Raw genomic sequence first — 12070 nt, 5'->3', positions numbered from 1 at the left:
AAATTTGGCCACTTCCTGTTTTGAGTCCAGTGGGCCTCCTGCGGAATGTTGCAGGGACTGAAGGAGCCCCTGGGAGGGTAGAGTTTCAAAACGCTGGCAGGCAGGCCACGCTTCTGTAGGCAGGCAACGAGGAAAGCAGAGCAGAGTGGCCTGGCTCTGGGGAGGGAGGGAGAGGCTGACCAGTTTATCCCCCTTATGAACAAGAGGATAATCTATAAGCTTCAGTGGGAGAATGACTGTAAAATGAATTGGGTTGTCGTTTAATAGCTGTGTGTTGTCATGTATTCTTGAATGTGAGGGAGGAAACTTAAGAGATAATTGGTTTTGGCTTGGACCAAAAACTCTATTCTACTCTCTGAAATTCCCAAAGTGGTAGTTTGTTCTAGTTGATTGCAACCCAGGCATGGCATATGCTTTGTATATACAAGAATGAAAGGGCTTGTTTGTTTGAAAGGAGGTCGGACGCTCTGACTTTTAACAAATGCAATTTCTAAAGCCTCGGGCCGATTGTTTATAAGTTACAGTAAACTTTGAGGGTGTTTAAAAAAAATACTGTTAATGTGCCATGACACAAGACAAGTCTCTGACAAAGACAACACTGTTCCAGTGTGTGTTTCTATGCAGGCGTGATGAAGACAGCTGTTAGCTGAACTAGTCCGCTGAAGAAGAGAAGAAGCGCATGCTACTCATTGTGAAAGAGAGGAGAAGTGAAACAAGGTCACCACTGTTTAACTCCTTCATCACCACTGGTGTTTCAAAGGCCTTTAAAAGGTGTAATTTACTCTGTAGAGTGACTACAATGATGTCCACACATAGGGCACTTCTCCAGCCCTTCAAAATATACTATACTCAGACCATCCACGCATTCAAAGGCAGATGTCCATGATTCAATTGATCTCCTACATAGCAGAGCCAATGCATCCTGGCCAACGCCAATTCAGAACATGGACTGTCTTAATATTCCAGAAGGCATCTGGGTAGAAAGGGAAGAGTTATTCAGTATGTAAGCCATGTGTAATGTCCTTAAAGCTGACCTGAGATGGGTCCTGACAGACAGACAATCCAAACCTCCCTCCCTCCACACACACACACAGACAGACAGACAGACAGGAGCTACTCTCCACATTACTAATAACACAGCAGCCTTTGATAAGGTATCACTCAACACCAATCAGACGTACCGGAGCACCACACCACTACACTGACCCTTTCTGTCTCAGCCTTCATCCCACTAGAAGAGGAGCTCAGGAGAGAGGAAGTGAGGGGTTGTAATAATATGAACACTTGGTATTTAAGAGGTGCCAAGAATAATAAGGCCCGCAACCATTGCATTCCTCTCAGATGAAACCCCAAACCCATTTGGCAGCTGCAGTACACTTTTCAACCCTATTTATTGTCTGAAAACCACTCAACATAGTCACAGAGACAGGTCACAGAGCAAAGGGAAAATTAAAATGCTCTCTCTCTCTTTTGCTGAAGAGATCGAGGTTTGTAATGACTAGAGACACAGAAACTATTAGGTCATCAAGAGACATGAACTAAGGAGGTATAAGGACAGCAACAGTGGCTCTGTTCGTGTCCAAAATGGCACTTCTTTTCACCAGAGCCCTTAAGAAATAGGGTGCCATTTGGGACACAAAAGCAGCCTCTGTCTTGGCATGATGAAGGCCTATCAGGGAGGAGGGATTAGGGCTTACCGACTACTTTAGGCAGCTTCTGCCGTCTCAGTGGGATCCGGGGGAGTTTGGTGCTGATTCGGCTGAATCGTCCACACAGGATCCGCCTGGCTTTTTTACTGTTGGTAGAGTTGTCTTGGTCAGGACTGAGGGAAAGAGGGAGGGTGACGCCATGGAAAACATACTAAATTACTAAACCATACAAACCGATTCAAATGTGGGTGAGGTTCATCTACATTGACACGCTTGCAGTACGAGCTACATGCCATGGGCCACTTGAAGAAAAAGACCACACACTGACCCATTTTGGATTTGGCAACATAAGATATACTGTGCAGGATCTTTAAACTCGGTTGGAACCTATAAAAAGGACCCACAGTCTTTCCTGATCAGGTATCACGACCAGAAAAAAACTCATGGCCCTAACTATACTGTATGTACTGTAATACTGTATATCAAAAAACCCATAACCCTAACTATACTGTATATACTGTAATACTATATATCAAAAAACTCATGGCCCTAACTATACTGTATATACTGTAATACTATATATATATAATTGCTGTCATAATAAAAATATTGTAATTCCATTTGTGCCTTTTTCCCCCGACATTGACGATACAAGATAAAAGGGTAAAAACTCTAAAGGATGTAGCCCTCTGCTATTTTAACAAGGAATGGCCCTCCATCCCATCATGCGGCCTCACCCTACACCAGGCCTGTGTCTGTCACTCACTTCTGGTGGTGTTTATTTCTGAAGAGGCAGCAGCAGCAGAGGAGTGAGAGGAGGACAATGAGCAGAAAGAAGACCAGGGTTCCCGCAGCGATCACACCCATCCGCTGGTTAGGCTCTGAAACAGCAGACAGACAGACACAAGCAGGGGTTTATGGGTGTGACACACCGGTACAGATTGCCAGTGCCAACCAGAGCCATCTGTATATATCTGGTGCTGAACTCCAAGAACCAAGACTCTGGAGCTGAAACTCAAGCGTCTGTACCATGATGTGGGCATTGAAGAGATATCCAATAGAGTTAAGTAATAGATGTTAAATTCAGCCATGCATGCAACAGCCCTCCTCTCTAAAAATCACCAGTCTCTTTATCCATCTCCTGTTGTGGATCCACTTAACTGACTTCTAGAAGCATCCACTGAACCCTATCCTTCACTCACTCTATTACCCCTCTGCTACGATTCCCTTTACTCCCATAATTCCTTCATGATTTAGAAGCACTCTCCCTTTCTAGGCTGGTTACACATACAACTCAGTGTCTCCCGACCCCTCCAGTCTCAGCCTCCAGTATTTCTGCTGCAGTAGTTTATGTGTCGGGCGGCTAGGGTCAGTCTGTTATATCTGGAGTATTTCTCCTGTCTTATCAGGTGTCCTGTGTGAATTTAAGTATGCTCTCTCTAATTCTCTCTTGGAGGACCTGAGCCCTAGGACCATGCCTCAGGACTACCTCGCCCGATGACTCCTTGCTGTTCCCAGTCCACCTGGCCGTGCTGCTGCTCCAGTTTCAACTGTTCTGCCTGCGGCTATGGAACCCTGACCTGTTCACCGGACGTGCTACCTGTCCCAGACCTGCTGTTTTCAACTCTCTAGAGACAGCAGGAGCGGTAGAGATACTCTGAATGATCGGCTATGAAAAGCCAACTGACATTTACCCCTGAGGTGCTGACCTGTTGCACCCTCTACAACCACAGGGATTATTATTATTTGACCATGCTGGTCATCTATGAACATTTGAAAATCTTGGCCATGTTCTGCTATAATCTCCACCAGGCACAGCCAGAAGAGGACTGGCCACCCCTCATAGCCTGGGTCCCCTATAGGTTTCTTCCTAGGTTCTGGCCTTTCTAGGGAGTTTTTCCTAGCCACCATGCTTCTACACCTGCATTGCTTGCTGTTTGGGGTTTTAGGCTGGGTTTCTGTACAGCACTTTGTGACATCAGCTGATGTAAGAAGGTCTTTATAAATACATTTGATTGGCACGCATCTCTAGGCCTATGGAGCCCTGATCAAAAGTGGTGCTCTGTAAAAGGAGAGCAATTTCAGACGCAGCCTTAAATCACCACAGACACACTGCAGCCAGATGGCACCGTCACTAACCTAGCAGTTAGATAAATACTGGTGGCCCCTGGCCCTCTATGCCCCTCTGCTGTCATAGAGGCTATGGAAGAATGGTTGTGTGTCCTTGGTGTGGCATGTTCACAGCTGGATAAAGGAAGGGACTGGCCTGGCACAGCTGAATGGCCTGACCCAGTGACATCCTCGCCGCTTCCCAACATGCCCATTTGCCGAAACCTCTGGTGACCTCGTTTCCTCTCCTCCCGCTATCCCATCTCTTTTCCTCCTCCAGTTCTCTCTCTCTCGCTTACGCGCTATTCAATCTTTATCACTCTCTTTGCTTTATTCTCTCTACCATCCTCCCTCACTCGCTCTCCATTTCTCTCCCTCTATCATCCTCCCACTCTCTCTCCCATCCTCCCTCACTCTTTCTCTCTCTCTCTCTCTGTACCATCTTCCCTAACTCTCTCCCTCTTTCTCTCTCTACCATCATCCCTCACTCGCCCTCTTTCTCTCCCATCCTCCCTCACTCTCCCTCTCCCATCCTCCCTCACTATGTATCTTTTAACTCTCGCTCTCCCTTTCTTTCCCCTTACTTTCCTTCTCTCTCACCTTCCTCCGTCTCTCCCTCCTACCACCCCCCCACCCCCTGACTCTCTCTCTCCGGCTGGATAGGAACAAGGCCAACAAACACAGTCGTAACAAAGGACACCAGGCATTCTGGAAAGGCCATCAGGCCTCCTTCATGTTAACTCTACTACAGTAACCTGAATAAATGTGTGTTAGTGCTTGCTGTCACCGTCCAACTCACAGACAGAAATGTGCTGTTAGCAACTGGCTATTTAGACATTTGGGACCTTCATGTAGATTGCACACATTTTATATGATCTCTATGGTCGCGTGTAGGCAGGGGTGAGCTTTCTTTACATCCTACATTCCTTAAAAAAAATCTACTATATGTTTTTTAACACTAGAAGCACCAGGTTTTTTTTAACACTAGAAGCACCAGGGGTTTTTAACACTAGAAGGACCAGGGTTTTTTAACACTAGAAGGACCAGGGTTTTTTAACACTAGAAGGACCAGGGTTTTTTAACACTAGAAGGACCAGGGTTTTTTAACACTAGAAGGACCAGGGTTTTTTAACACTAGAAGGACCAGGGTTTTTTAACACTAGAAGGACCAGAGTTTTTTAACACTAGAAGCACCAGGGTTTGACGCCCTTAGTACTCCGCTAAGAACACCTTTTTTACATCTTAATATTCAGTCTTGCGGCGTGGCTGCCTTCAAAAACAACAACCTAACGTTCTCCCAGATCTGGAAAAGTGAATGAGGAAATAGAGAGCGGTTTCCTTACGTAGGTTGCAGGCCCCAGACACTGGGTTACAGTTGTTGTCGTGACAGGTGCAGGTCTGGACACAGTTCACTCCATACTGACCCATCTGACACGTCATGTTGCAGCTAGAAGACAGACAGATACAACATCTTAGTGACTGAGACAGGTGCATTGAAATTGACAGGGAATAAACTAGTAATGTACTACAATGACTATATGAAGCTCCCTCTGCACTGACTAACTACTTCTACTGGCGCTGACTGAATAATGCTTTCATGTATAGGATCTTAATTTGATCACTCTTTTGTTGCTGAGAATTTTCCTGGAATGCAGATTCACAGAAAACCCACACAAACAAGGTTATATTAAAAATGTAATGTAGCCTACTTTTTGCCAAATAATAGCCTAACCACCGATCAAGCGACATTATGGACTAAACGTTCAAATCCTGTGCTGCAGGATTATTTTACTGTGACAAAAGGGGTCAAATTAAGATCCTACATCTGTACGTACAAAAATGAGTTTTTCCCAACCACTAGTGACCTGGGCACTAGAAATATGTTAGGGTCTAAAGGGTTTCCTGGTTCGGCCAGGTAATCAGGAAACCTCTAGGCGTGAAGCATGAGTGAGTACAAAAAAAAAAAAGTTGAACATTCTGTCTGAGTATTGTAGACATGAGGGGAGGCGTAAACAGGATGCTTTGATGCGAGAGTCATTCTCATGACTTACTATGTCCCGTAAAATCCTGGGTCACACAGGCACTCTCCGGTGGCAACGTGACAGACGCCGTTAAAACAGTGGCTGCAGTCATTCTCACAGTTATCCCCATAAGTCCCGTTGGGACAACGCACCTCACACCTAGAGGACAGGACAGGATGGGACACAACAAGAAGCAATATTGATTATAGTCATTGTAATGATAAAAAATAACAAAGAAAATAATGAGTCTCAGAGCCATAAGCGATGCATGCAAGCACAAGTTCAAACCTCTGATGTAGTGACTATAAGACAGAACCTACGTAAATCACATACTGAAAAGTACTGTGTACACTCAGAACATTAGCACAGCACGAGCGCATTGGTTAGTACAAGTTCAAATCTTAGAAATTATTCTTTCAAGTGCTTGAAATGGAAATGCAAAAAGTATGTGAATGATATGTTGGCATGAGAACAAGTGGACAACATGACTGCACTAAACAATAAAGATAATGTGTTTTTCCACATCATCTGTCGACATGAAATGTTATTTGAAATTCTACAAAGTTAAATCCCCATTAGGGCAATAAATATTTAGTCTCCTACTAAACAACTACAATGAACCCTAATGGAATGTGAACATGTGTGTCTGTGTGTGTTTGTCTGTGTGTGTGTGTGTGTGTTTGTCTCTGAGTGTGTTTGTCTGTGTGTGTGTGTGTGTGTTTGTCTCTCTGTGTGTGTGTGTGTGTTTGTCTCTGTGTGTGTGTTTGTCTCTGTGTGTGTTTGTTTGCACACACACACACACACACACACACACACACACACACGTTTGTGTACCCCTGTCCGTGGTTCCAAGTGTATACAAGAGGCCTCTCACCTGTCCCCGATCCAACCGGGGTTGCAGTGGGAGCACTTTCCGTCGATGCGGTTGCAGAAGTGGCCGTCTTTACACGGAGGACACACATCCAGGCAGTTCTCTCCGAAGAAGCCTGACAGGCACATCTGGTCACACTTGGTCCCGTTCCAGCCCCTCTCACAGGTTACACACCTGCCCTCAGTTATCTTACAGGGCTGCTGCCCCTTACAGTGCCCACACCTGGGGGGGGAGAGAGAGAGAGACATTAGAACACCTGGGGGGGGGGGGGGGGGGGGGGGGGGGAGAGAGGGGGACATTAGAACACCTGGGGGAAGAGAGGGGGACATTAGAACACCTGGAAGGGGGGGAGACATTAGAACACCTGGGGGGGGGGGGGGGGGGGAGAGGGGGACATTAGAACACCTGGGGGGAGAGAGGCCGAAAGAGGGGGAGGCATTAGAATAGAAGTGGAAACATTGGTTGTGTGAAAAATGGCACCGTATTCCTTAAGTAGTGCAGAGAGAAAGTATTGCACTATATGGAAATAGGGAGCTGTTTGGATGAAGCAGAGTCTCATCACAATTTGGGAGCAGCATGACTACTCGATGACATTTGTCAGTGTTGGTAATATCTCATAGTTTTAGTGCTGTCAAAACAATGCCTTATGTGTAAGACAACACTTGATGATTTGCTACATTTGGGACCCGTATACATATTCAATGTGTGTAGTACAGATGTAGGATCTTAATTTGATCACCCTGATGCAGAACTTTTAATGTATTTGAGGTTTTAAAAAGGCTTCTGAACTTTGTAATTTCCACTTTTACATTTTATACCTGATTTTCCCTTAAGAAAAATGTATCAACTCCTCCAAAATTGTCCATTAATTATAATCCACATAATAATTCACATGTCCTGTTGCAGCAAACTGGCTCAAATTAAGATTCTACACATGTACCTATCCTTAGAATATCAATAACACTGAGGTTAGAGAGGTGTGGGAAAGTTGCTACATTGCGGTTGTACAGTCGTGGCCAAAAATATTGGCACCTTTGTACTTTAGTAAAATAATGCACCATTTCTTCCAGAAAACCATTGAAATTAAAACATATTTTGGTATCCACATACTGTATGTATGCGCTTGGTGTGCAGTTGAACAAAACAACAACAAACAAAAAAATCTGAATAATATAGTAAGCTTATTCCACAAAGAAATCCTAAAATATCCCGGACAATATTATTTGAACCTTCTAGAAGTAGTTTGAAATAATTAAATTTCAAGCATGTGATTCTCCTTTACTTTGGAAATGAGCTCACCTGTGGTGAGTTGCAGGTGCCTGCAATATATAAATCATTAAAATAGGAGGTCAGACACAAGATTGTAGCTAAGCATGGACAATCCGAAGGCTACAAATCCACCTCCAGAGACCTTGAAGTTACTTTTCCACTGTACGTATCTAGAAGTTTAAGGCCCATGCCGCTGTAGCCAACCTCCCTGGACGTGGCCACAAGAGAAAACTTGATGGAAGATTGCAGTGAAGGATTGTTTGAATGGTGGAGAAAGCACCTCGGTCAACTGTCCCACAGATTCAAGCTGACGCTCAGACACAAGGTAGGACAGTTTCAACGCACACCATCGTTGCCAACTCAATGAAAGGGGGTTATATGGTAGGGGACCCAGGAGGACCCCACTGCTGTGAGAAAGACATAAGAAAGCCTGAATTCAATTTTCCAAAACACACCTGAACATGCCCAAATCCTTCTGGGAGAATGTCCTATGGACAGATGAGACCAAATTAGAGCTTTATGGTAAAGCACACCATCTCTCTGTTTACAGAAAATAAAAACGAAGCAATACAAAAAAGAACACCTTCCCTACAGTCAAACATGGAGGTTCAGTGATGATTTGGGGTTGCTTTGCTGACTCATGTTCATGTCATCATGGAAATACCAAGGCATTTTTGAGCGCAATGTCGGACCCTGTGTCAAGAAAGCTGGGTCTCCGTCGAAGGAAGGTCATGGTTCTTCCAGCAGGACAAGACCCCAAACACACTTAAAACAGCACTCAGGAATGATTCAAGACAAACGCTGGACTGTTCTGAAGTGGCCAGCAATGAGTCCAGATCTAAATCCCATTGAAAACTTGTGGAGAGATCTGAAAACAGCAGTTAGGAGAAAGCACCCTTCTAATTTGGGAAAGCTGGAGCAGTTTGCACAAGAAGAGTGGGCCAAACTGCCAGTACAGAGGTGCAGGAAGCTCATCAATGGCTGTAGGAAGCACTTGATTGCAGTTATTTTTACCAAAGGCTGTGCTACCAGATATTAAGTCTAGAAATTTGCCATTTCTGTTTATTTTCTGATTTAAATGGATATATTAAGTTCTGAATCAAAACAAAGGTTCTGTAATATTAACAGTGAAATAAAGAATTGTGGAGACCAAATACTTGTCAATTTCGTGGTGTCCAATTGGTAGTTACAGCCTTGTTTCATCACTGCAACTCCCGTACGGACTCGGGAGAGGCAAAGGTCGAGAGCCGTGCGTCATCCGAAACACAACCCAACCAAGCCGCACTGCTTCTTGACACAATGCCCACGTAACCCGGAAGCCAGCTACACCAATGTGTCGGAGGAAACACCGTACACCTGGCGACCATGTCAGCATGCACTACGCCCGGTCCGCCACAGGAGTCGCTAGTGTGTGATGGGACAAGGACATCCCTGCCGGCCAAACCCTCACCTAACCCGGACGACCTGGGCCAATTATGCGCCGCCCCATGGGTCTCCCAGTTGCGGCCGGCTGCGACAGAGCCTGGACTCGAACCCAGAATCTCTAGTGGCACAGCTAGCACTGCGATGCAGTCCAATTTCAACTTATTTTTAGGGAAAATTGTGAGTTACCTGAAAAAAGGGTGCCAATATTTTTGGTCACGACTGCATAACACCAGTTCTGCAGACCCTGAACAAGGTTATCCACTTCAATTGAATGGCTTCAGCATATTGGATGATTATTATGAGATAATGTGAACACAAATTCCCCAGTATTTCCCTATTAAACTGTTGCTCTGACCTAACATGTTGAAGATACAGTGCCTTGCGAAAGTATTCGGCCCCATTGAACTTTGAACCTTTTGCCACATTTCAGGCTTCAAACATAAAGATATAAAACTGTATTTTTTTTGTGAAGAATCAACAACAAGTGGGACACAATCATGAAGTGGAACGACATTTATTGGATATTTCTAACTTTTTTAACAAATCAAAAACTGAAAAATTGGGCGTGCAAAATTATATCTTTATGTTTGAAGCCTGAAATATGGCAAAAGGTCGCAAAGTTCAAGGGGGCCGAATACTTTCGCAAGGCACTGTATGTTAGGAGTTATCAGCTGGAGCTTATGTCAATTCATATTTTCAAAAAACACTGTATAATATAGATAGAATATAATTTGGATTTGAACGTTAAGATCCTTAGCAAAAATAAAGAGAAACTTGTGCTTTAGGATCATTGGCTTTTTATGTTTCACATCTGTTACATTTTCCTTCAAAATGTATGTTCCCTATTCTGTTGGAATAATACTCCCTCTCCAGTGAACTCAAATGTTTCCCTCCAGTGTTTTGGTTCCTCACCTGTTCTTGCAGTTCTGTCCATAGAATCCAGCGGGACACGGTTCCCTGCAGAACTTCCCTCGGTACCCCGGCGTACAGGTACACGAGCCGTCCGCCTGGTTGCACTTCCCATGGATACACTGACAATACCTCTCGCACCGTTGGCCCCAATGTCTCTCCTGGCACTGGCACCGACTCGTAAACTGCTCGCATGGTGAGTTATTGCAGTTACACTGGATGGCACAGTTCCTCCCCGACCAACCTAGACTACAGTTACACCTTCCTGTGTTTTGGTCACAAACAGAGTTGAGACTGCAGTAGCAGTTGTTAGCGCACTGAGGGCCCCAGAAGCCAGGGTGGCATGTGCACGAGCCCGTGTCCTGGTCACACTTGCCCTTCTGGCAGAGGCAGGGCTTCTCGCAGTTGGGCCCCCAGCGGTTGGGGTTGCACGTGCACTTGCCCGTCATGTCGTCACAGTGGCCGTTGGGGAAGCACTGGCACTTGCCCTTGCAGTCGGGGCCCCAGAATTGGGTTGGGCACTCTGGGGCAGAAGGATAGAGACCTTTTCAGATGATCACTGGAACTTCACAAGTCAAGGAATATAATGTAGAATGGCTTCAACATGTCCCTTCTGTTGGTTTAGGACAGCATATTCAACACCATTTATTCAGAGCTGACAGTTCAGTTTCATTTCAACTACTAACTGTAACATAATGGTTCCCTTGACAATGAAAGTACAAGTCAAGGCCATGAAAGTGATTTGAATATATACGTTTCAAATATAGTATCACAAAAGCAAGTTGCTTACTTGTATCACAACTGGCTCCGAAATATCCATGGCGACAGCGACATTCATTGGGCCTGACACACACCTCATTCTCCTTACAGGTAAAGTTCCCTACACAAAGAGCTGGTGGGAGGAGGTGAATATTGAATTATTATTAGCAATATCCACAACATGAAAACCTACCATGTTGTAATACTTTGTTGTGATGTTACTGATACATTACAAATGTGAATATGAAGAGGTATGGAAATACTGTGTTTTGATGTTGATATGTATACATACGTGTCAAACATTCATTGCCTAGCTGCCCCCACCCGCTGCAGCATACCAAGCCTGGTGACCTGAAACAGAGGGGAAGAAAATGGAGCGTGTCAGAGAGGAAGAAGATAAGACAGGAAACACTCAGTGTAGCACAACAACATGCCACAGCCCTGAACCGCCACCATCACCACTTCCAATACCATCTCCAACACCACTACCACCACTGATACCAACACCACAACTACTACCACCACCACTACCCCCACCACCACAACTGCTACCATCACTACCACCACCACCACCACCACCGATACCACCACCACAACTATCACCACCATTAAAATCCCCACCACCACCCCCATTACCAACACCAGCATCAACTACCATCCCCCTACCAATACTACCACCACTGATACCATCACCACTATCACCACCACCAACAACACTACTACCACCATCACTACCATCACCACCATCACTACCATCACTACTACTACCACCATCACTACTACTACCACCATCACTACTACTACCACCACCATCACTACTACTACCATCACTACTACTACCATCACTACTACTACCATCACTACTACTACCACCACCTCAAAATAGTATTTGTTTTCATTTAAAAACTTTCAGTGTTTCATTGAGCCTGTAGTGTCAGATGGACAGGGTTTTGCACTAATCTATTGGTTCCATTGCGCCAGGCAAGCTACAGCTAAAATATCTTAAAGAAAACAAATACTGTTTTAAGATGACCCCACGTCTAGCCAGAAAGTAGTGG

At 44.9% G+C, this 12070-nt stretch overlaps 1 protein-coding gene across 5 annotated transcripts in view; it reads right to left on the bottom strand.

Moving 5' to 3' along the window:
- LOC110536373 (scavenger receptor class F member 2) overlaps nt 1-12070 on the bottom strand; it is a 33388-nt gene that overhangs the window by 9885 nt on the left and 11433 nt on the right. For 3 of the 5 annotated variants that reach the window (XM_036936294.1, XM_036936290.1, XM_036936291.1), the window contains exons 2-9: nt 11305-11363; nt 11044-11145; nt 10257-10776; nt 6654-6872; nt 5810-5938; nt 5102-5205; nt 2416-2530; nt 1698-1822 (exon numbers count right to left, since the gene is read on the bottom strand). In XM_036936294.1, coding sequence (XP_036792189.1) covers nt 1698-1822; nt 2416-2530; nt 5102-5205; nt 5810-5938; nt 6654-6872; nt 10257-10702 — 1138 coding nt within the window. In that variant the 5' untranslated portion in view covers nt 10703-10776; nt 11044-11145; nt 11305-11363. The remainder of the gene's footprint in view (nt 1-1697; nt 1823-2415; nt 2531-5101; nt 5206-5809; nt 5939-6653; nt 6873-10256; nt 10777-11043; nt 11146-11304; nt 11364-12070) is intronic. The other 2 variants (XM_036936292.1, XM_036936293.1) reach the window with 1 other exon arrangement.

This window comes from Oncorhynchus mykiss, chromosome 11 (genome assembly GCF_013265735.2).
Source record: "Oncorhynchus mykiss isolate Arlee chromosome 11, USDA_OmykA_1.1, whole genome shotgun sequence".
NCBI lineage: Eukaryota > Metazoa > Chordata > Actinopteri > Salmoniformes > Salmonidae > Oncorhynchus > Oncorhynchus mykiss.
This window is presented reverse-complemented; position numbering and strand designations above follow the sequence as displayed.